Source organism: Jaculus jaculus, chromosome 17, assembly GCF_020740685.1.
Source record: "Jaculus jaculus isolate mJacJac1 chromosome 17, mJacJac1.mat.Y.cur, whole genome shotgun sequence".
Classification (NCBI taxonomy): domain Eukaryota; kingdom Metazoa; phylum Chordata; class Mammalia; order Rodentia; family Dipodidae; genus Jaculus; species Jaculus jaculus.
In genome coordinates this window covers 23,199,242-23,223,215 of record NC_059118.1, presented here as the reverse complement: position 1 = coordinate 23,223,215, position 23,974 = coordinate 23,199,242, and the positions used below count along the sequence as shown (strand labels likewise).

Sequence of the window (23,974 nt, the reverse complement as noted above, 5' to 3'; positions counted from 1 at the left end):
TGAAATGTACTTCTCAAATCTGTTTTAAGAACTGTATTTTATGAGTGGGGAATATATTTTTTAAATATTTTTATTTGAGAGAGGGAAAGGCAGAGAGAGAGAGAATAAATAAGTGTGCCAGGGCTTCCAGCCACTGCAAATGAACTCCAGATGCATGTGCCACCTTGTGCATCTGGCTAACATGGGTCCTGAGGAATTGAGCTGAGGTCCTTGGGCTTTGCAGGCCTTAACCATCTCTCCAGCCTGGGTAATATATATTTAATATTTTATGTTACCGTTTTTCTCCTACAGGTGCAACTTAGGGTATTCACATCTTCAAAATAAAAATCATACAACTAGGGATATTAGCATATATCCACAACTAATGATTACACCTGTGTATTATTAATTGGTCCTCCATTGGTATTCCAATAAAAGATGAACTTTAAATCAGCTTACAATTTACTGGTCCCAATCAGGAAATGAGCCACTTCCAGGGAATAAATACCTATCAATCACTACAGAGTGAGTTAGAGCTTCTCTGCACCACTATCCAGGACAAATCTTGCCAGGATCTCACTGCCTGGGCATTCTTCAAGATCAGCCTGTATGGTGGGCATAATCTGGAAGTTAAATTTATGCCTAATCTCCAGTGAGTCCAGGTACATGAGCCACCAGTATGCTCTCTCTCCTCGGTCAGTGCACATTAAAATAGAATTCCTGAAAGTACTTTGATCGGTCTGCCCACCAAGACAGCTTCCTTTTATTTGCTTATTTTACTTTTACAGTTAATTCAAAGGTTCACAAGCTCCTCCAGTGCCTACATTTTTGCTTTTGCTTCGCTAAGAAACATTTGAGATGTTTTAATTTTATAGGGTGACTACTTACTGTCACTGCTGGTTAGGTTAGCAGTGGTGGGCAACACCTAAGAGTAGATGTTTGCCAGCCATAGTCAGGAGGCTGCACAGATGAGCAATTACCAGAAAGAATACTGAATAAGACTGGTCCCTTCCCTCTCTCCAAGAAAGAGCTATGATTTCATTAAGGTTTCCTCAGCCCACAATAGTCCTTTGAAGCCATACATTTTAGAACTTACTGGTTTGGCTGGAGGGGGGAGCAAGAAGCAACTGCCAGTCTTTTCATAAAGTGAAACTCAATGAAGGTATGTACGTCAATCAATGTAGCCCTAGGTTTTATTAGTTCTGCTATATTTTAGTCTTAAGGGAATAGTGTAAGCACAGAAATAAATTAAATGGCAGTCCATCAACTACATATTCTTCATCCTGGCCATAAGGTCTTCTAAGCTCTCGCCAGAATCTTCCACAGTTACGTCAGGACCAGAATCATCTTGCTGTCAACAAATGAGGGAAAACAGTGAAAAGAAATTAGAAAAGTTATTCATATTTAAAGAACAAGTAAGCTTTACCCATGTTCAGTTTATAAATTTTCTCTTAAAAATATGTGTACTTTCTCTCTGCCTCTTTCTCCCTCTCACTCTCTACCTCTTTCTCTCAAATAAATAAATAAATTCACGTTTTGGAAAAAAAAAAAGGGGGGTGCTGGAGAAGGTGGCTTAGCGGTTAAGGCATTTGCTTGCAAAGCCAAAGGACCCCAGTTCAACTCCCCAGGACCCACATAAGCCAGCTGCACAAGGAGGCACATGTGTGTGGAGCTTGTTTACAGTGGCTGAAGGCCCTGGCACACCTGTTCTTTCTCTCTGCTTCTCCCCCCCCTTTCTGTCTCTCTCTCAAATAAATAAATAAATAGAATATATTATTTATTAATTAAATATATTTTAAAAACAGAAATATGTACTATAATTTCTAGAAGAAACACAGTCCTTTTTTTTCCTGACAAACCTGGAATATAGAGCAGTAAAATTTTATTATTTTTGTCTTTTCTGCTGTAGTAATTTTTTTGTTTTTTTTTTTTTAATTTTTTTTAATTAATTAATTTATTTATTTGAGAGTGACAGACACAGAGAGAAAGACAGATAGAGGGGGAGAGAGAGAATGGGCGCGCCAGGGCTTCCAGCCTCTGCAAACGAACTCCAGACGCGTGCGCCCCCTTGTGCATCTGGCTAACGTGGGACCTGGGGAACCGAGCCTCGAACCAGGGTCCTTAGGCTTCACAGGCAAGCGCTTAACAGCTAAGCCATCTCTCCAGCCCGATTTTTTTGTTTTTTGAAGTAGGGTCTTACTCTAACCCAGACTGACCTGGAACACACTCTGTAGTCCCATACTCAAATTTATGGTGACCCTGCTCCTGAGTGCTGAGTATAAAGTACAACACTACACACAGCTAGTAATTGTTTTTTTAGGGAGACAGAATTGGCACACTAGGGCCTCAGCCACTGCAATCGAGCTCCAGATGCTTGCACCACCTAGTGGACATATGTGGCCTTGCACTTACCTCACCTTTGCATCTAGCTAAGGCAGGACCTGGAGATTGGGAACATGAATCCTTAGGTTTCACAGGCAAGCACAACCACTAAGCCATCCCTTCAGCCCACAACTAGTAATTTTTAAAAAATATTTTTATTTATTTACTTGAGGGAGACAATTAGTTTACCAGGGCCTCTAGTCATTGTAAACTAACTCCAGACATAGGCACCACCATATATGTGCATTGGGCTTACATGGGTACTAGGGAATTGAACCTGAGTCCTTAGACTTCACAGGCAAGTGCCTTAACTGCTAAGCCATCTCTCCAGTACCTTTTTTCAAAAATACATCTTTCAACAAATCTTTTTTAAAATATTACTTACTTATTGATTGATTGATTGATTGATTGATTATGTGTAAGGACAGAGAATGGGTGCACTAGGGCCTCTAGCTGCGGCAAACAAACTCCAGACACATGTGCCACCTAGAGCACCTGGCTTTAACATGGGTGCTGGTGCATCACACCGAGGAGCTTACGTCTCCTCTGTGGCGACGACTAGCCGCTGCCCAGCCTCGCCCTGTCCCTCCCTCTGCCGCAGCCTCCGCCACCACTCTTCCCTCAGCTTCCGTAACTCAAGCGTTCACTTCCCCATACAGGTGGGTCATGTGCTGTTTGCCTTTCTGTGCCTGGCTTGTTTCATTTAACATAATTACCTCCAGTTGTACCTGTGTTATGACAAACACAGGATCTCATTCTTTGTAGGGCTGAGTAGCAGACCACTGCAAATACCTTTCTTATTCACAAGTCGTTGGATGCTTGAGTTGTTTCACTTCGCAGCTAGTGTGAACAGTGCTGCAGAAACACAGGAGTGCACACGACTCCTTGAGGTGCTGGAGTTCCTTTCCTTCAGATAGATACCCCGTAGAGGGCTGCTGCATGATGCCTAAGGTAGTTTGACTTTCCGAGGAGCCTTCATTCCTTTTTACATAATGGATGTGCATTATTTAATTTACAATTTATACTCCCACCAATAGTGTATTCTTATACAATGGGTTCCCTTTTCTGCACATTCCTGCCAGGACTGATCTTTTGATCTTTTGATCTTTTTTGATAAAGTCATTCTACCGGGAGTGAGGCAGTAACTTGTGGTTCTTCCATGTGCATGCTTCTGATAACTAATGATGCTGAGTGATTTTTCATATACCTATTGCCCATTTATGTCTTATTGTTGTTTTGATTGTGCTGGAGACCGAAACCAGCACAGGCTAAGCAAACACAGAGCTACATCCCTGCCCTGGATGTCTTCATTTCGGAAAGATTCTGTAGCTATTTGTTATTTTCGTTTTGTTTTCTGATTTTGAGGCAGGAGCTCACAGTGATACCCAAGCAGGCCTCCTCCCTCGTCTTCCCTATGCTAGGTGTGCGCTACCACATACAACTTGTGGAGGTCCAGCATTTTTAAATGGTATTGTGGCTAAAACTATCAACATGGGGCTGGAGAGATGGCTTAGCAGTTAAGGCACTTGTCTGTGAAGCCAAAGGACCCAGGTTCAATTCCCCAGTACCTATATAAGCCAGATGCACAAGAGGGCACATGCGTCTGGAGTTCATTTACAGTGGCTGGAGGCCCTGGCACACCCATTCTCTCTGTGTCTGTCTCTCTTTTCTCTATCTCTGTCTCTCCCTGCTTGCAAATAAATTAAATAAAAATAAATTAAATAAAACGATCAACATGCAAAAACAATATTTCATTTAATCAAAATCTATTGATATGTGATCCATTAATGAGCAGGACATTTTATTTTTTTTAATTTTTAATTATTTTCAAATGAGTATGCCCATCTCCATTTTAAATTTTATTTATTTATTTATTTATTTGAGAGCGACAGACACAGAGAGAAAGACAGATAGATAGAGGGAGAGAGAGAGTGTGGGCGCGCCAGGGCCTCCAGCCTCTGCAAACGAACTCCAGACGCGTGCGCCCCCTTGTGCATCTGGCTAACGTGGGACCTGGGGAACCGAGCCTCGAACCGGGGCCCTTAGGCTTCACAGGCAAGCGCTTAACCGCTAAGCCATCTCTCCAGCCCACCATCTCCATTTTAATACTGAATACATTTTTCATGTTAAGGTCTATAAAGTAAATATCTAAAATAGGAAGTATTGAATTGGAATTACAAAATAGGATGAAGATAAAAGTAGGTCAATACACTTTTTTTCCTGATATTTAGTTAAGGGTACCTCAGGGTTTAGAAGTACCTTCTTTGGGATTGTGTAGGCCACAGTAATTCCCTCAGGTAAGTCAGGAATGGGACCTGAAGAATTTTTCAGTTCCTCTTCAGAAACCTCTGCCACCAGCTCAATACCTGTCGAATTAAATTTGACCCTGTAAACAGTTCTCAAGAACATCATAAACAATGATTACTCAGACGTCATATAATCTTATATTCCCTCCCATGAGAGATTTTCTTCGTGCTACCACTCCGCCGTGTGAAGGAACTCCTACCCCACTCGTTGTCCTCGTGAATCACTTCCTCCTCCTCGGGAAGAGCCTCCGGCTTGGGCAGTGCTGCCACCTTCTTCTGCAGAGCAAACAGTAGCGGTGTTGTTACTCGCTCTCAGCTCGCTGAGGCATGCCTCAAGAATTAAAACAGCACTTTTACCTGACCAAAAGCAAGGAAAGACTTCTACTTCTGAAATATGCTAAATCTACAAAACTCCAGAATTCATTTATGTTGTATTCCAAATCTGCTTCTTTCTTATCAGCCATTGTCCTATGCAGTAAGGCCCCTCAGACACCCTGACAGGTGGAGGTACCTTATATTCTTCCTGCTGCTTCCTGCAATGTCTGTCGTCACACTGAGGATTTGGCTTCATGGACATTGTAGGGAAAAAATCCTGCATTGCATTGTATCCAAGGTAAAAACTAACAGTACCAAAATTTAACAGGAACCTAGAAAACAAACCAAACTAGACTTAAATAAGGAACTAATATTTACTATACTACAGGTAAGTGAATTTTTAAAAAGACTTTACAACAGGTAATGAGTTTTGTAACATGCAGCCCAGAAAATAGAAACTTTTATTTATTTACAGAACTTAGCACATGGTAGATGCTTGAATGTTTGTTGAATGACGGAAGAAAATAATTCCATTTCATCAAATGTGAAATATATTATCTTTTTTCTTGATCCACTAATAAAGATAAAATGTTGGCAATTAACAGGTAATACGTAGGGCGGGAGAGATGGCTTAGCAGTTAAGGCACTTGCCTACAAAGCCCAAAGGACCCAGGTACAATTCCCCAGGATCCATGTAAGCTGGATGCACAAAGGGGCAGATACATCCGGAGTTCGGTTGCAGTGGCTGGAGGTCCTGGCATGCCCATTCTGTCTCTCTGTCTCTGTCTATCTGTCTGTCTCTCTCTCTCTGCCCGTTTCTCTCTCTCAAATAAATAAATAAAAATAAAATATTTTTTAAAAGATAACATGTAAAAACTTGAAGCACAGCTTTTAGAGAAATTAAAATTTGAGAGAAATGTGTTTTTAAAATAGAGAATACGCTGGGCGTGGTGGCGCACACCTTTAATCCCAGCACTCGGGAGGCAGAGGTGGGAGGATTGCTGAGAGTTCGAGGCCACCCTGAGACTACATAGTGAATTCCAAGTCAGCCTGGGCCAGAGTGAGGCCCTACATTGAAAAAAATATATATATAGAGAGAGGGGGGGGGGGAGGGAGAGAGAGAGAGGGGGAAGGGAGGAGGGGAGGGAGGAGGAGGTAGAGGGGGGATACAAGGGCTGGGAAAAAGGCTCAGTGGGAAGAGCACTTGCCATGCAAACATAAAGGCTGAGTTTGATCCCCTGCACACATGTAACAAGCCAGGCACAGCTGCACATATCTATATTCCTAGTCCTAAGTAGGTAGAGACAGACTGGTCAGCTAGCCTGACTGAAAAAAGGTAGTTCCAATTTGGTGAAAGACTCTGTCTCAAGGATACATAGCAAGTCCCTTAACCACTATCCCATCTCTCCAGCCCTAATACATTTTTTTTAATAACTTAATTTTTTTTTATTTATTTATTTGAGAGTGACAGATACAGAGGAAGAGGCAGAGAGAGAGAGAGAGAAAATGGGCGCACCAGGGCCTCCAGCCACTGCAAATGAACTCCAGACACGTGCGCCCCCTTGTGCATCTGGCTAACGTGGGATCTGGGGAATCAAGCCTCGAACCAGGGTCCCTAGGCTTCACAGGCAAGCGCTTAACCACTATACTACCTCTCCAGCCCCCGATACGTTTCTTATATTCTTCTCATCCAGTGATGCGTGCCTACACATATACCAGCACCACCATATAATGTTGCAAGTTACTGCAAACTCAGAGGGTAACTGACATTCATACACATACAAACAAAAACCATACAATTCAGAAAAATTAGCCCTGCTTACTTTAACACGTTTTGTACCAAGATCCCTGCAACAACTCCCATGGTGGTAGGAAGACTGGCCGCACACACGCCTTCTCGCTTCAGAGTCTTCTCGTCGATGTTCGCAGCAACGACTAGTGGCGGAGCACACTACATGAGAAGGAGGGGAAGCGAGCATGAAGCGCACCGCTCCGCTGGGACGGCTGGCACCCGCAAGCAGGAGAGCTCTCGCCGAGAGGAACAGCGTACCGCAAAGCACGCAGATTCTCCGGGGATGATGAGCTGGATGTGTCCTGAAACTGCATTCTCACTGACCCCAGATTCCATCCATGTTTGTCCAAGTTCATTACAAGCCTTAGCAGAAATAGATGAAAACATAAGAAAGAGCACAAGGAAACTCACTATCAATTCCATTTTGTGAGGTATCAGGTCACAACTCTTGGGTCACCAAGAGTTTCTAAAAACTAATTTTCAGTTTAAAAAATAAAAGTTACTAATAACTGACCTTGGCAATTGCTATACTCTACTTAAAGACTAAATGTCCATATTTGAAGAAGCAATAAATATCTGTTAAAAAGTAGTTTTAGACGCCAGGCATGGTGGCACACGCCTTTAATCCCAGCACTTGGGAGGCAGTGGTAGGAGCATCGCCGTGAGTTCGAGGCTACCCTGTAACTACAAAGTGAATTCCAGGATAGCCTGGGCTAGAGTGATATCCTATCTCAACAAACAAAATAATTGTTTTTTTTGTTTTTGGTTTTTCGAGGTACGGTCTCAGTCTAGCCCAGGCCGACCTGGGTTTCACTATGTATTCTCAGAGTGGCCTCACACTCACCTCCTACCTCTGCCTCCCGAGTGCTGGGATTAAAGGTGTGTGCCACCACGCCTGGCCCTAAAAAATAGTTTTAATGTAAATTTTTATTTTAATAAAAATTCAGCAACAAAAACCCAATGAAGTATCATTTGAAAAGTTTGAGAATGTTTTAGTCAATCTGCATTTATTTTAATACTAAGACAAACGTAAAAATCAACAGTGACCAAGAATAATATCAGAAATACTCATTTAAAATCACATGCACAAGTACTTGGTACTTTATACTGGCACAAGAGAATGGGATGCTATCACATGTCACAAGCAAGACTAGAACTTACAGAATACTCAGAAAAATACATGAGTACAACAGTTTTACACACAGGAATACTCACTGTGTTTATTGCCATTCGAGCTTCAAAATTATCCACACAGCTAAGAACTAGATCAACAGGTTTTCCTTCTTCTAAACCACCATTACTAGTCAAAAAACAAAAATAACTTTATTTGAATAAAAAATTAGGATATAAAATATATTTCCTGGGGGAAGGGAGGGAATTACCATGGGATACTGTTTACAATTATGGAAGTTGTCAGTAAAGATATTTAAAAAGAAAAAAAATATGTGTGTGTGTGTGTGTGTGTGTATACATACATACACATACACATACATATTTCCTAAGCAAGACATAGTGGTTCACACCTGTAATCCCACTATTTAGGAGGCTAAGACAGGAGAATTGCCACTAGTTCCAGGCTAGTCTGGGATAGAGTACAAAACTTGTTTCAAAAAAAACCAAAGAGATCACAAGAAAGTCCCCACACCTTTTTTTTTTCCCTGAGGTAGGCTCTCACTATATAACTCAGGCAGGCCTGGAACGAGTGGACCAGTGGCAATCCTCTTACCTCAGCGACCTAGTGCTGAGATTACAGGCACACACCACCATGTACATGTCTGATGGGATACAAAATGCATTCTAATTTGCCTCTATTCAGTTTTATTTTTTCATTAAACTTTGAACATAATCCTAACACAGTAGGTATTATTGAGGACTTTATGTGTGTATATCTACGTGTGTGTCTATTCAGCATCTGAATGTAGCAGCACTGACACGACAGCAGTATAAGGGTACATTCAGATGAAGGAAGCACGAAGTCTGTCACAACAGTTACCATTTCCCTATCAGCTTTCAGATGTGTGTGCTGTGGTACTGGGCTGGGGACAGAAACCAGGGCCTCAGGCATGTTAGGTAGGTGCCCTACCAGTGAGCTATACTCCTGGTCCTATTTGTTTGTTTGTTTTTATTTTGAATTAGGGGCTCACTAAGTTGCCAGGCTGGCCTTGAACTCCACATAACAGATAGTCCTTGAATTTGTGATCCTCCTGTCTCAGCCTCTTAAATAGTTTGGAATACAGGCCTGTGCCACCAGACCCAGCTTTCAAAGATTTAGTCATGCTTTGCCATAAATACAAATAGTAAAAAAGCTAGCTGAATATAAGTGTTTCAAGGGTGCTCTGAAAGTCTCTGAAGAAAAACCATTTTAGGAGAAATACAATCTAGAGCATAGCAATTAACATTGGTAGACCCTTGTTAAATCACTGCAATTTTCAGAGACTTTTTTGATGTGTGTGTGTGTGTGTATGTGTGTGTATTTACTTATAAACAAACATACTTTTTGTAAAGACTGAAAAATATTTCAATCTACCACTCACTGAGTTAATCAACAGATTTTCTAGTACTTGTTTAACTGAGCTGAACCCTGCACAAAATATTCATAAATAATTCGGGGCTGGGGAAATGGCTTAGTGCAAGCTGAAACCTGAGTTCAATCCCCAGTAACTATGTGTAAAAAAAAAAGGCATGTCTGTGCATGCCTATAACGTGTGCCAAGCAGGGTAGTGACAAGGATGGCTGGGGCTCCCTGGTCAGCCAACTTAACAGAGAAACAGTGACCATCAGGTTCAACGAGACTCCTGCACAACACAATGCCACCTGTGGCCTCCACACACATACTCATGAGCCATGCCTAGCTTCACACACGTATAAACTATACAGGCATACACACGTGACAAAAAATTATTTTACCTTATTCTGTGCATAAAATGTTGAAAGTGTTCCACAGTGGTAATATTATAGTTGTGTACTTCAAAAAGAACGTCAGGATTAATGTTCCTGGAAGGAGAGGAGGAGTGAGTGTAAGCACTACTAGTGCTAGCAGGAACAGCAAGAAAAAGCTTCAGGAAGAAGCAGAGCACTTAGCAAGGGTCAGGGAAGTGGAATTCAAGTCACCCAAAGATCCAAAGCCCTCTTCTCTCTCTCTCCGTCCTATTTCAAGAACTAAGTTTTAAAAAAGTGTAGACTGTCATAAAATTTTCAAAAATCTTCCACCCAACCCACGTGAATCTAGGAATAAAGCCTTGACTTCTGTTACTGCTTCAGGAAGCTGCCCTCAGATTGGCCAAATAGCTCTTTTCTTCCTTACTGAACCCAGTCCATGCATATTTGGGGCCTACAGTTTGGGGCTGGCCAACTATGACCCATAGACCAAATGTTTTTTATATGTCCTTCAAAATTTTATTATTTATTTTATTTTATTTTATTTTATTTTATTTTATTTTATTTTATTTTATTTTATTTTATTTTATTTATTTTTGGTTGCTACTGCTGCCGGTTTGAAATAAGGTTTAGCCATGCAGCCCTGATTGGTCTACTACTTGCTATGTAGCCCAGGCTGGCCTTGAATTTGGCACAATCCTCGTGCATCAATCTTCCAAGAGTTGGGATCATAGGCATATGTCACCTAGCTAAGAACACTTTTTAAAAGGTGGCAAGGGCAAAGATAGCCCAAAACACCTCATGACCTGAAAATGATGTGGGATTCACATTTCAGAGTCCCAAATCAAGTTTTACTGAAGCAAAGACCTATGACGCGCTCATCCATTTCTGTGTAGTCTGTGGCTGCCGTCACACTAAGCGCCACAGCTGAGTGACAGCAACAGAGACCGCAGTGCTCAAGGATGCACACACTTATTCTCTACCTGATGCAGACAAAGTTTTCCAGCCCAGATCTAAAAAGTAAGAGAATTCTGGGGCTGGTGAGATGGCTGAGCCATTAAGGCTATTGCCTGCAAAGACGAAGGACCCAGGTTCAATTCCCCAGGACCTACGTAAGACAGATGCACAAGGGGGCGCATGCATTTGGAGTTCATCTGCAATGGCTGGAGGCCACTATCTTTATCTGCTTCTTTCTCCTTCTCTCTCTCTCTCTCAAATAAATTAATAAAAATAAAATAAAGAAGTAAGATAATTCTTTGCATATCTGACAACTGCAGTTTTGTAAAGAAAAATTGAAGTCCATTTACCTATTAGGCTAAGTCCAGCAAGTACACAAAGTAAGCTTCTGCTGAATGTAGTCTGTAACTGCAACTCCGCTTACCTCAGAGTGTGTTCTGCTGCTTGGACTTTACTCAATCCTGCCTGATGAGGCTGGAAGAAAAGTCGGTTCATGTTGGCCAGTTCCACCTTGTCATAGTCAAAAAGGAGCAACTAAAATGAAAACAGTGTTGTCTTAATGAAATACTCATCAAAATATCAGAAATAACAAAAAATAAGCTAGTGAGATTTCCATTTGATAGGCTTAACAACAATGTGATTTTCATTAGCCAACTCTAAGAGCAATTCATCAAATACTCAAGCAAGATAAACACACAGGAACTATTATCCTCATCTCAGAAATAAGGCAATCACACCTGTAGAAGGGCCCCTCAGCTAGTCCATGAGGGAGGCAAATTCAGGCTTTCCTACTCCAGTACCTCCCCAATGCAGGGTGCCCCTCCTCTCTACATGGGTCACTGAGAGCTGAATGTCCACTTCCTTCCATCTTCTAAGAACTGTGCCAATATTCCTACTTCTGTTCTTTTTAAAAGTTTTATTTATTTATATATTTTTCTGCTAAAAGCCATCAACTCATAGGTTTTTCTCTTTTTTTTCTTTTTTTTTTGTTTTTTTGAGGTAGGGTCTCACTCTAGCCCAGGCTGACCTGGAATTCACTATGGAGTCTCAGGGTGGCCTCGAACTCATGACAATCCTCCTACCTCTACCGCCCGAGTGCTGGGATTAAAGGCATGCGCCACCATGCCCAACACATGAAATCTTTAAAATAAAAACAAATTCTGTAAATTAAATCTATAGTATAATGACTCCTTTTGTATGACATAACATTTACTCATCACCAGGCTAAGAGCTATTAATTATCCCAAAAACTATTAACCAGTTAATTGTTTCCTCCTATTTTGTTAGGTATGTTTCCCTCAGTGTTTGCCACATACACACACCACTTAAAATGTATAGAACAAGCTGGGCATGGTGATGCACGCCTTTAATCTCAGCACTCGGGAGGCAGAGGTAGGAGAACTGCTGTAAGTTCGAGGCCACTTTGACACTACATAGTGAAGTCCAGGTCAGCCTGAGCTAGAGTGAAACCCTACCTCAAAAAACCAAAATAATAATAATAATAACACCAACAAGAAAAGTACTGAACACATTGTAAGTAAGAACAGGTTAAAGCCAAGTATCTCCAAGGTTCCTTCTTGACTTAAAATTCTGTCAATCTATAACATAAATTTAATAAAATCAAAAATATATTTTTTTCTTCTCAATGCAGCAACTTGAAAACAAGAAAAAAAAAATCCTAGTCCATAAATAACACCCAGAGAACCTTTAATATCTTTCTATAAAAGATGTCGTGCATGCTCTCTATAACACTAGAGTCAAACAAACTTTACATAAGACCATTCAATAATATTTACTAGTTGAGGCCAACTAATAAATTTCAGTCTCTGTGGCTGGACAGATGTGCTCAGCAGTTAAAGGTGCTTGCTTGCAAAACCTGATGGCCCAGGGCGTTTAACTCCCCAGCTCCCATATAAAGCCAGAGAGGCATTTATTTGCAGCAGCAAGAAACACTAGCACATGCACATACTCACAAACATGCAAATAAATTATTTTTTTTTCTTTTAGGTTTGGAGAGATGCCTCAGTGGTTAAAGGCATCTGCTTGCAAAGCCTGACAGCCTGGGTTTGATTCCCCAGTACCCACATAAAGCCAGATACAAAGTGGCACATATGTCTAAAGTTGGCTTGTACTGGCAAGAGGCCCTGGAATACTTTCTCTTTCTCTCTCTCTCTCTCTCTGCTTGCATATAAATAAATAAAATACTTAAATAAATTTTATACACACACATAAAATTTATTTTTGGTTTTTCAAGATAGGGTCTTCTAGCTCGGGCTGACCTAGAACTCATCAGGGTGGCCTCAAACTAATGGTGATCCTCCTACCTCTGCCTCCAGAGTATTGAGATTAAAGGTGTGCACCCCAGTCCCTCAGGAAATAAAACCACTAATTAACTACTGGGACCTCATGAAATTAGAAAGCTTTTGTACAGCAAAGGACACTGAAGAGAGCAAAGAGAAAACCTACAGAATGGGAAAAAATCTTTGCCAGCTACACATCTGACAGAGTATTAATATCTAGAATATACAAAGAACTCAAAGAAACTAAATCAAACAACCCAATTTAAAAAATGAGCTATGGAACTAAATAAAGAATTCTCAAAAGAAGAAATACAGATGGCATATAAACACCTACAAAAAAAAAAAAAAGAAAGAAAAGAAAAAGAGTTCTACATCCTTAGCCATCAAGGAAATGCAACTAAAATTACTTTGAGATTCCATCTCACTCCCATCAGAATGGCTGTTATCAAGCAAAGAAATGACCATAAATGCAGGTGAGATGCGGGAAAAGAGGAACCCTTCTACACTGTTGATGAAAATGTAATCTGGTACAGCTATTGTGGACGTCAGTGTGGAGGTTCCTGACACAGCTAAAAATAGATTTACCATATGACCCAGTTATACCACTCCTAGGCATTTATCGTAAGGACTCATCTCACTACCTTAGAGAGACCTGCACATCCATGTATACTGCAGCTCTATTCACAATAGCTAAGAAATGGCACCAGCCAAAAGTCCCTCAACACATAAGTCGATAATGAAGATGTGGTACATTATACAGGGAGTTCTATTCAGCATCAAAGAAAAACGAAATTATGAAATTTGCAGGGAAATGGATGGGCCTGGAAAAAAATATATTTAGTGAGGTAACCTAGGCCCAGAAAACCAAGTGCTGCATGTTCTCTCTCATATGTGGATCCTAGCTACAAATATTTGGACTTCTTTGTGAGTTGGAATAAAACTTGGTAGAAGAGGCCAGGTAGAAAGCGGCTATGAGGGAGAGAGGGAGGGAAGGCCTTAAGGGGATGGTATTGAATATATGTTAAGCAGAAGAATAGATTAATGGGGGTGAAAAGGTCTAAGTGAGGTCAGGGGAAGAGACTGAGTAAAGAAAGGGTGGGGGAGGGTCAATCAAAATCTAAGAGGATATGAAGAAGACATATGGAAACCTACTTTTTTGGACAATGGTGCACCCAGAAACCATAGATTGTTACTTGAAAATTTTCAGGGCCAGGAATGGGATACCTTCCAGTGAGTTGTTGGCCAGAGAGGTCCCTGATGCCCCCAAAACATTACAGGCCATTGCCGAGGCCCTTGGTTGTCCACCAGAAGTAGCTGCTAAGACTCTATTGCTGAAGACTCTACATGCTTGGGCTGCAAGGTCACTGAGACTCCTGCTGCAGCTGAACTGAAAACCTCCCATAGACCACCTGACAGAAAGCTGGAAAAAGCTAAGCTGTAAGCAGCTCCATGGGAACGAGAAAAGTCATCACTGGAGAGAAACAACCATGGACACTGAAAGACTTAAGTTTGGCCAGCTAGGCCAAATGAACCAATGGGTGCAATAGTGGCACGTCTGTTATGGGGGAAACCACTCTCTAATTGGACTGGAGGTCCACTCCACAGGAAGGAATACATGCCTAATACTGAAAACCTATGCTGAGCCCTAGGGGTGTAACGGGTGTCTGGCTAACTGCATATATTATGCTCTTCAAACTGCCTAGTAAGCACTTCTCTTAATGTTCATAGCCATACATTAATGCTACTCTCACTTTTAGTTAGAGAAGCTTCTCTCTTTTTTCTTTAAACAAGGTTTAAAAGCCAGTTTCATGGCTATATTTATATGATCCTGCTCTTGTAAAAAAAAAAAAAAAAAAAAAAAAAAAAAAGTACATTTATTTATTTATATACTTGGCTGGGTAATAAAGTTTTTGAAAGGTCAACACCCCAAGACGTCATTGGTTAGAATTCAGCTGCTGAGATGACAGAGAATGAGGACCTCTTTGTTCCTTTCTTTGAGCTGCATTGTCCCAATCACCATGGACAGCTCCTACTTCTTGGATTTATAGTCGGTAAGATCTGTAGCACCGGACATGATTGGGGCCAGCTTAGAGAACCTTCTCTTTTCAGATGACAGTGACTACTGGGATGACTCAAAAGGCACCATAGTGCTGAGAAGAAGTGACAAAGGAGTGCTCAGCACTGAAACATCTCTATCACACCTTCCGAGGCTCAGGGTTCATTGTGGAAGAGGTGGCAGAAAGAATGTAAGAGCCAAAAGAAGGGTAGGACTCCTTACAATACACAAAATGGCCTGGATATCCACGACCCCGCAGTGCCTGGCACTACCCACACAAGACCATCATAATAGGAGGAAAAGATAATGACGTCAAAATAAAAGAGACTGATTGAGAGGGGGAGGGATACGATGGAGAGTGGAGTTGTGAAGGGGAAAGTGAGAGGATGGAGGGAATTATCATGGTTTATTGTCTGTAATTATGGAAGATGTCAATAAAAAATATTCTATGTGCTGGGCATGGTGGTACACACCTTTAGTCCCAGCACTCGGGAGGCAGAGATAGGAGGATCACCATGAGTTCGAGGCCACCCTACGACTACACAGTGAGTTCCAGGTCAGCTTGGGCTACAGTGAGACCCTTCCTTGAAAAAAACAACTGAAAAAAATATTCTATGCAATAATAAAAAAATTGATTTGATGCTCGGTGGGGGGGAACAATGTGCACCACCTCGCCCTGCTAAAAGACTTGCAGGGGGGGGAGGGGCACTGGAGAGATGGCTTAGTGGTTAAGGCACTTGCCTGAAGCCTAAGGACCCAGGTTCAATTCCCAGCTTCAATTCCCCACTACCCATATAAACCAGATGCACAAGGTGGCACATGCATCTGAAGTTCAACTGCAGGGGCTGGAGGCACTGGCATGCTCATGCTCTCTCCCCCTCTATCTGCCTCTTTATCTCTGTCTAATAAATAAATAAAATATTTAAAAGAAAATTTTAAGCCAGGCATGGTAGCTCAAGCCTTTAATCCCAACATCCGGGAGGCAGAGGTAGGAGGATCGCTGAGATTGAGGCCACCATGAGACTACATAGTGAATTCCAGGTCATCCCAGGCTAGAATGAGACCCTACCTAAAAAACCTAAAGAGAAAAAAAGGGCATGCCAGGGCCTCTAGCCACTGCATACAAACTCCAGGTGCATGCACCACTTTGTGTATCTGGCTTTACATGAGTACTGGGGAATCAGACCTGGGTCATTAGGCTTTGCAGTCAAACACCTTAACTGCTGAGCCATCTCTCCAGCCTTAACAGCTGATATATTAATGAGCTCTAATATACCTGGCCAATTAACCAGATACTTAAGTCAACTACATGCAAATTTTGGCCTGTGTTTGTAAATCTCTTGAAAGATATTACAATTATAGTAAACATGTTTTTGTACTTCAGTGGTCTCATTTTCAATTTTGATGAATGAGTGCTATTTTTTTTAATTTGTTTGGTTTATTTTTATTTATTTATTTGAGAGCAACAGACAGAGAACGAAGCACAGAGAGAGAATGGGCACGCCAGGGCCTCCAGCCACTGCAGACGCATTCCAGATGAGTGTGCCCCCTTGTACATCTGGCTAACATGGGTCCTGGGGAATCGATCCTCGAACCAGGATCCTTGGGCTTCACAGGCAAGCACTTAACCGCTAAGCCATCTCTCCAGTCCTGAGTGTTAATTTTTAAAATCACTTTCTTTTAAGAATTTGGGCCAAACCAACATATTAGAAAATATGAGTAGGGCTGGAGAGATAGCTTAGCAGTTAAAGCATTTGTCTGCAAAGCCAGAGGACCCAGGTTCAATTCCCCAGAACCCACATAAACTAAATGCACAAGGTGACATATGCATCTGGAGTTCATTTGCAGCAGCTGAAGACCCTGGTGCACCCATTCTCACATCCTCCCTCTCCCCAACCCTGCTTTATCTGCCTCTTTCTCTCTCTCAAATAAATGAACAAAAATTATTTTTTAAAAAAGTATGAGTTGGGCTGGAGAGATGGCTTAGCGGTTAAGTGCTTGCCTGTGAAGCCTAAGGACCCTGGTTCGAGGCTCGGTTCCCCAGGTCCCACGTTAGCCAGATGCACAAGGGGGGGCACGCGTCTGGAAGCGTTTGCAGAGGCTGGAAGCCCTGGCACACCCATTCTCTCTCCCTCTATCTGTCTTTCTCTCTGTGTCTGTCACTCTCAAATAAATAAATAAATAATAAAAAAAAGTATGAGTAAACTGTTACATCAAAATGACAATGGGCATATAATTGTGGAAAGCATATCTATCCAACTACTAAGTTTCTAAGAAAAGTAGGCTTTGGCTTTATAAATGTAAACTTGATAGATTAAATAGTAGTATAAGGTTACTTCTTCCTACCTACAATCCAAATCCATTTTCAAAAAAAGAAAAAAATAGGTTAAAAACCTTGAAATAGCCGGGCATGGTGGCGCACGCCTTTAATCCCAGCACTCGGGAGGCAGAGGTAGGAGGATTGCCATGAGTTCAAGGCCACCCTGAGACTACAGAGTTAATTCCAGGTCAGCCTGGACCAGAGTGAGACCCTACCTCGAAAAACCAAAAAAAACCTTGAAATATTCTTTAGCAAAGGCACATGCTTTCTAGTCCGTCTGGATCTAGTCAGATATTTTAGGTATTTCAGTGTTTCACTAACAGTGTATCAACTTCGTAGCCTTCTTTCTCCTAAGGTTCTAATCTAAAATACTTAATTTCAAATTATGTATACATTCCCTGAACCAAAGACAAAAAATCCTGAACACAAATACCTTTTGTGTAGCTAATAATGTCAACATTTGTTTGGCTAGGGATATTTCTCAGCCTACTGGGAAGGAAGGACATCTGAGTACATACACCACAATCAACAAATCCTTGACTGGGAGGGACAGTGCTCATTTTACCTGTTTGGCTTCAGGAGTGAACAGTTCCCTATTTGACAGGCACAGAGAAATAGTTTTACCTTACCAATGCCACATCTTGTCAGCATTTCGGCAGTCACGCTACCAACTCCACCAACACCTACTACTGCCACCGCGTAGGTACGGATTTTCTAGGAAACACACGATAAATGTGCCGGTTAGTAGCTCTTCATCACTTTTGTAGCCAGAAATTGTTTTCATTTACTGAAAGCACTTTCAAAAACTTGAAAGGGTTTCTCATACCTCATATTCGCTTACAATTCCCATCCGTTTCAATGCCATCAGGCGGCTTAAAGCAAAGAAAAAAAAAAAAAAACATTCTAAAGCTTACAGCCAACAGATACACATCATCACAGAAAGTAATCGGCCAAACTCAATTATTACTACTTAAAAGAGGAGGAATACAGCTGGCTATGGTGGAAGACATCAGTGATCCCAGCATTTAAGAGGCTAAGGCAGGAGGATTGAGAGTTCAAATCAGCATGGTCTACACAGAAAATCTGAGGCCTACCTGAGCTTCAAAGGTAGCTTTTTCTAGATGAATCTAAATCACTTAATAGGTTACACACACTTGAAAGGTACTGATACCTAGCTCTCAGCTGTTGAAATAAGGAGATGGCAATGACAGCACTCCCTTTATGCCCTTTAGTGGGGTGGGTAGACAGTGACAGTCAATTCTTGTGACTAATCTTCCACACTTGCCTGGCTGCTCCCTTAAATCTTCACAAACCACCCCAAAGAATGTATGGCAGCCTTCCTGCACAGAGGAAATGAGCTTAACTTACCACCAAGACCAGCCAAGCAGTACATGGAGCTTAAAGCTGGCTTGAAATCAGGTGTTCTAATCTCAAGGCCTCTCTAGTTTTTCCCGCATACTTATATTTTGTATGACATAATCTCATAGTTACTTGTGTTTTAAAACCTTACTCCTGGCTGCAGAGATGGCTTATTGGTCAAAGCACTTGCTTGAAAAGCCTAAGGACCCAGATTTGATTCCCCAGAACCAACATGAGCCAGATGCACATGGTGGCGTATGCATCTGGAGTTCATTTGCAGGGGCTACGAGGCCCTGGTGGGTGCCCATTCTCATTCTCTCTCTCTCTCTCTCTCTCTCTCTCTCTCTCTCTCTCTCTCTCTCATAAGTAAATGAGCAAAAATAAAAATATTAAAAATAAAGATTTAGAGGGATGGGGAGGGGCTAGGGTAGATGGGTATTCAGACTCTCATTGCACTGATGCTCTTCCTGTCTTATAAAAAAAAAAAAAAAGACTTTGCCAGGCATGGTGGTACACACCTTTAATCCCAGCACTTGGGAGGCAGAGGTAGGAGGATCGCCGTGAGTTCAAGGCCACCCTAAGACTCCATAGTGAATTCCAGATCAGCCTGGGCTAGTGTGAAACACTACCTCAAAAATAAAAATAAATAAAGACTTTGAGGGTAAGTAACTTTGTACTGCTTTTGTATTACATGATGCAATTAAGAAGATGAGAAACACATACAAAGCTACTGCCCATTATGCACCCTCTACTTTCCTTATCACAGTTCTAACTGCCTGGACTGCACCTGCGTGTTTACCTTCCTGTCTCATGTAGCAGGCGAGGAGGCAAAAGACCAAACCTACTTGGTATCCATGGTGCTTGTGCATAACAAATATTCTATTCATATAAGGTAAATACACTGATGGTAAGAGGTTTTTGTTGTTTTTTCAAGGTAGGGTCTTGCTTTAACCCAGGTTGACCTGGAATTCACTAGGTAATCTCAGGGTGGCCTCGAACTCATGACGATCCTCCTACATCTGCCTCCCAAGTGCTAGAATTAAAGGCATGCACCACCACTCCCAGCTAGGTTAGAGTTTTTTAAAGGTTTTAATAAATGTTTGGTGGCTAATGACTATTTCAAAAAATTAAAGCTGGTCAAATTTTCATGCACCATTAAGCATCCTTGAGGATTTCTTACACAGCAATTTTCATAAAAATAAACGATGCAAATGAAATAGGAAATGCTAAACGTTCAGACTTAAGTCCTGAAAGTTTTGTCATTAGTACAAAGTTGAAGGACTATCTTGCATGAAGTAAAGTCTGAAAGATGACTGACACATTCTGCTGGGCCAGATGCATGCCTTTAATCCTGACGTAGGCATTTTACTGTAAGTTTGAGGCCAACCTGGGACTACAGAGTGAATTCTAGGTCATCCTGGGTTAGAGTGAGACCCTACCTCAGAAACACACACACACACACACACACACACACACACACACACTGACTCACTCCTTTCGGTTTCATCTGGGAAGGACAATTTCAGTCTCCATTTACAAAATTCAAAATTGCTGAAAGATGTCAAATGGAATAACTCCCCCCCATTCTGATTAGAGGTTCATGAATGATTAACCCCTTTGTATTTGGCAACGCAGTGCAGGGTACCTTAGTGCACATGTCCTGCACACAGTACAAGAACTTCCTGCCACTGAGGCTTTATGTACCACAGATAACTAAAACAATTTAAACGCCAAAACTCGCGTGCTCTTTAAAGAGAAAGAGCAGCGACAGAACTTTCCTCATGTCACCTGTATTAAAACAGGTTTTAGCCACAATGCTCAATAGTTTACTGACTCGTGTGTGTGTTCATGTTTTGTGAGCACATGTATGTGCATATAGAGTCCAGAGAACAATCTTGTGTGTCATTCCACCTTTTTTTTTTTTTTTTGAGACAGAGTCTCTCGCTGGCCTAGAATTCACCAAGTAGGTGAACAGGCTGGTCAGCAAGCCCCAGGGTCCCACCTTTCTTTGCCTTCCCAGCACTGGGATAACCGGTATGTACCAAGCCCAGCTTTAAAAAAAATAATAATAAAATGAGAGTTCTAGGAACCAAACTCAGGTCTTTGTGCTTGCTAGGCAAACACTTTACTCAGTGAACTATCTTCCTCTCCAGCTTACTGACTTTTAAAGTCCAATGTGAATTTTAGGTTAAGACAAACGTAGGGCCAGTTCAACTTTTACTGTTTACTGAGGTGGTTCTCTACGACTCAAGTTCCCCACCTACAAAATGAAGGTAACACAACAGCAACCTCTCTCTTAGGGCTGTGGTGAGAAGACCACATATGTAGTGTGTTCACATGTGACAGCACATGCTCTGTACACAAGTCTTGTACAAGGCCTGTCAGGTACAGATTCTACGAGTCCCGCAGATACAGACGTTTCCAGTCCTTCTAAGTATGAGACAGATGTTGTTGTTATCCTGACTTTACTGAAACAGGAGTTCACAAGTTGGTCAAGGTTACTGGGCTACTAAGTGAGCTGAGCTATGAATCGAGTCAGTCAGGCTCCTTACCCTTAACCATTCCACTGTATCCCCCCTGATGAATCGACAGGCCGTCCGAGGAAGAGGGGGTGGGGGACTGGAAGGCCTTGTAAAGCCAAACGACCTAAGACATTAAGGAGCACTCCAATATCTCAGATTAGGGCTAACCCTGCTCTTCCTCCTCCTGCTCCATCTAAGACATACTGAGAAGCCTTTATGAAACTCGTAGTTTATGCTTAGCGGGCTTTACACATAGTGCCATGATCTGAAAGAGCTTACAGTGTTATGACCCACTAGTAGAGGCAAGGGGAGGACACTGGATACATGTGGGCTACAAGGCACCGGAGTGGCCACCATATGGATGACTTACTTAGCTACTTTCTTGAAAGGTTTCGTCTCCCTCTCTCTCTCTTTCTCTCTCTCTCTCTTCAATCAGGGTCTCGCTATGTAGCCCAGTCTGGCCGAGAATTCCCTACGGAGCCCAGGCTGGCCTCGCACTTACGGCAATCCTCCTGCCTCAGCTTTCCCGAGAGGTCTGATCACTGCGGTGACTCACCGCGTCCTGCGAGAAAGAATACCTTTGGAGACTAGAACTAAGACAAGGCGCTGGCCCAGTCCATTTGAGGACGGGGCACCCCTGCCCACCACACCAAAGAAAAAGGTGGCAAGGTGGGTCGGTGGGGGGAGGGGCGGGTAAGCGTCACCTGTAGGGATTGGAGTCCACCACCTCGGGGCTCATCTTGTCGATGGGCGCCCGGCCGCCCCCTCCGTCGCCGCCGCCCAGCATCCTGCGGCTTCTCTCCTCCGCGAGCTCCCGCTCCAGTTCCCGAACCCGCTGCTGCAGCCGCTCCACACACTCGGCCATGGCTGGGTCCGCGGCGGCCAACGCTCCCAGCCCGGCCTTTCGCCGCCGCCGCCGCCGCCGCCCCACGCTGCTCGCAAGAAAGGTGACGTGAAGAAGGACCTACACGTCGCCTTCCAAGCCCAGAGACCTAAGGAAGCGCCGGCAGCCGCATCCCAGACAGACACGTCTCCGCCACGCCCACCGGCCTTCCAAGGTCCCGCTTCCGGTGCGTCGCCGTCATCGGTCCCCACAGCGGGGGAGGGGAAAAAAAAAAAACAAAACTCGCCACCTTTTTGACTTTGTTCTTCTCTAGACCTGCTGCGTCAGGTCGCTGCAAGCCTGAGCTTTCGGAGAAGGAAGACAGCGATGCTGCCTGTCTAACCTAGACGACTAGAAGGAACGCGGGAATCTTTCTTCCCGGGATCGAGTTCCTGACGGTCTCTTTTCGGAGCCGGACCCTATGGGTCTTCCGCCTGGAAGCGCCTTCAATCTGGGGAGAGAAGCGCCCTGGGCGTCCGTATTCGCCTGCCGCAAAGGCCGTGGGTTTAGGTTTTCTGTCAAACTGAGGGTGACGGTCCCGGCGCTGGCAGGAAGGTTCAAGTCCGGGCACTTCCGGGTGCTTCCTTTTAACTTCCCCGCTGGAACCCGAGTCTCTGAAGCCGGGGACAGCTGATTGGCTGGAGCCCAGCCCCGCCCCGCCTCGCCCCGCACCTTTAGACAAGCGGACGGCTGCGCGGACTAGAAGAGGTTTCCCCTCCGAGCCTGTGGATTCCTCCTCCCCGCGGCCTGGGGAAGCGGCGGCAGTCATGGAGGTCGATGTCACCGGCGAGCCTGACACCGCCGAAGTGCTTCCCCAGCACAGGTTCGACTGCAGGTCCCTGGAGGCCTACCTGAATCAGCGCTTACCTGGCTTCAGGGCAGATCCCGAGGCGACGCTGACTGTTAGCCAATACAGGTATCTACACAGGCCTTCCTCTCCAGCAAAAAACAAATCTGCACGTCGCGCTTTGTCTTCCTTGGGTCCTGGGTGTCTATTTAATATCCTGCCGTGACGTATCCTGAATCCTTTAAATTCCATTCCTGTCCAGCGCGGTAATGGAAACTCAATAGCAGTTCGCCATTCCACTATGCAGTGGAATCTTGAGTAATGAAATTATGTGCCTCTAGAGTTCAACGAGATGGTTAAAGGCTGGAAGATCTTTGGGAAACAGACGCCTCCTAGGACCTTTTGTGCTACAACCTTTAGGCCATTTTCTGCGAAAATTCTCTCTACTAGACCTTAGTCCCTAGAGGCTGACTTAATGGGACCATTTAGAAGATACAAATTCCGGAGCCTATCCTTCCCACTTCAGCAATTTTTAGCACTATTTTGGGCTCAACTTATTTTTGAAGTGAGGAAATGAAAGTGGATGGGATGATCCTGACAGTACCCTTCGCCCTGTGAATCACACTTTACTGTAATGTGTTAAAGTAGATGAGAAAATTGATTTCAACGTATTTTAGAAACACAAGACTATAGAAAGAATCTTAGCTTCCAGTAAACTATCCCCTTACTGTCTGGGAATTTATTAACTGTGCTATATAAATTCTGAAAACAAGGTTTCTAAGTTGGAATATTTCCTGTTCTGATTTTCACACCTAGGAAGTGAAGAAATTTTTAAAACAATTTTTAATATATTTATTTAAGAGAGAGAAAGAGGCAGAAAGGAGAGAGAGAATGGGCACGCCAGGGCCTCCAGCCACTGCAAATGAACTCCAGTTGCATGTGCCCCCTTGTGCATCTGGATAAGGTCAGTTGTAGAGAGTCAAACCAGGATCCTTTGGCTTTGCAGGCAAACGCCTTAAGCGCTAAGCAATCTCTCCAGCCCCAGAAGTGAAGAAATTGAGTGAAAGGGCATAAGCACTGCAGTGACCCTATATACTAGTGGCATTTTATAATGGAATACCCATTTGACTATTGATTTC

General features: G+C 43.0%; 2 protein-coding genes across 2 annotated transcripts in view; one reads left to right on the top strand and one right to left on the bottom strand.

Annotated features, from left to right (window-relative positions):
* Window positions 1-1,154: 1,154 nt before the first annotated feature.
* Uba5 (ubiquitin like modifier activating enzyme 5) lies at window positions 1,155-22,585 on the bottom strand. The gene is made up of 12 exons (XM_004664331.2): window positions 21,870-22,585; window positions 18,111-18,156; window positions 17,909-17,998; window positions 11,033-11,142; window positions 9,682-9,768; window positions 7,990-8,074; window positions 7,033-7,137; window positions 6,806-6,933; window positions 5,179-5,314; window positions 4,868-4,943; window positions 4,621-4,727; window positions 1,155-1,330 (listed from the first exon to the last, which is right to left on the bottom strand). Exons 1-12 carry the CDS (start codon window positions 22,028-22,030, stop codon window positions 1,247-1,249), a joined length of 1,215 nt encoding a protein of 404 aa, XP_004664388.1. The 5' UTR covers window positions 22,031-22,585; the 3' UTR covers window positions 1,155-1,246.
* The window catches only part of Acad11 (acyl-CoA dehydrogenase family member 11), a 76,617-nt gene continuing 75,136 nt past the window's right edge, over window positions 22,494-23,974 (top strand). Inside the window, exon 1 of the mRNA XM_004664330.2 lies at window positions 22,494-22,964. Coding sequence (XP_004664387.2) covers window positions 22,816-22,964 — 149 coding nt within the window. The 5' untranslated portion in view covers window positions 22,494-22,815. The remainder of the gene's footprint in view (window positions 22,965-23,974) is intronic.

What these genes read in the sequence shown, in the direction of transcription:
- Uba5 (XM_004664331.2), bottom strand. Translation starts at nt 22,030, where the DNA reads ATGGCCGAGTGTGTGGAGCGGCTGCAGCAGCGGGTTCGGGAACTGGAG. An exon ending in GAGAATCTGCGTGCTTTGCG is followed by an intron (nt 6,934 to 7,032) that starts GTACGCTGTTCC and finishes CTTCTCATGTAG; the next exon opens with TGTGCTCCGCCACTAGTCGT. An exon ending in CCTACACAATCCCAAAGAAG is followed by an intron (nt 1,331 to 4,620) that starts GTACTTCTAAAC and finishes ATTTGTTGACAG; the next exon opens with CAAGATGATTCTGGTCCTGA.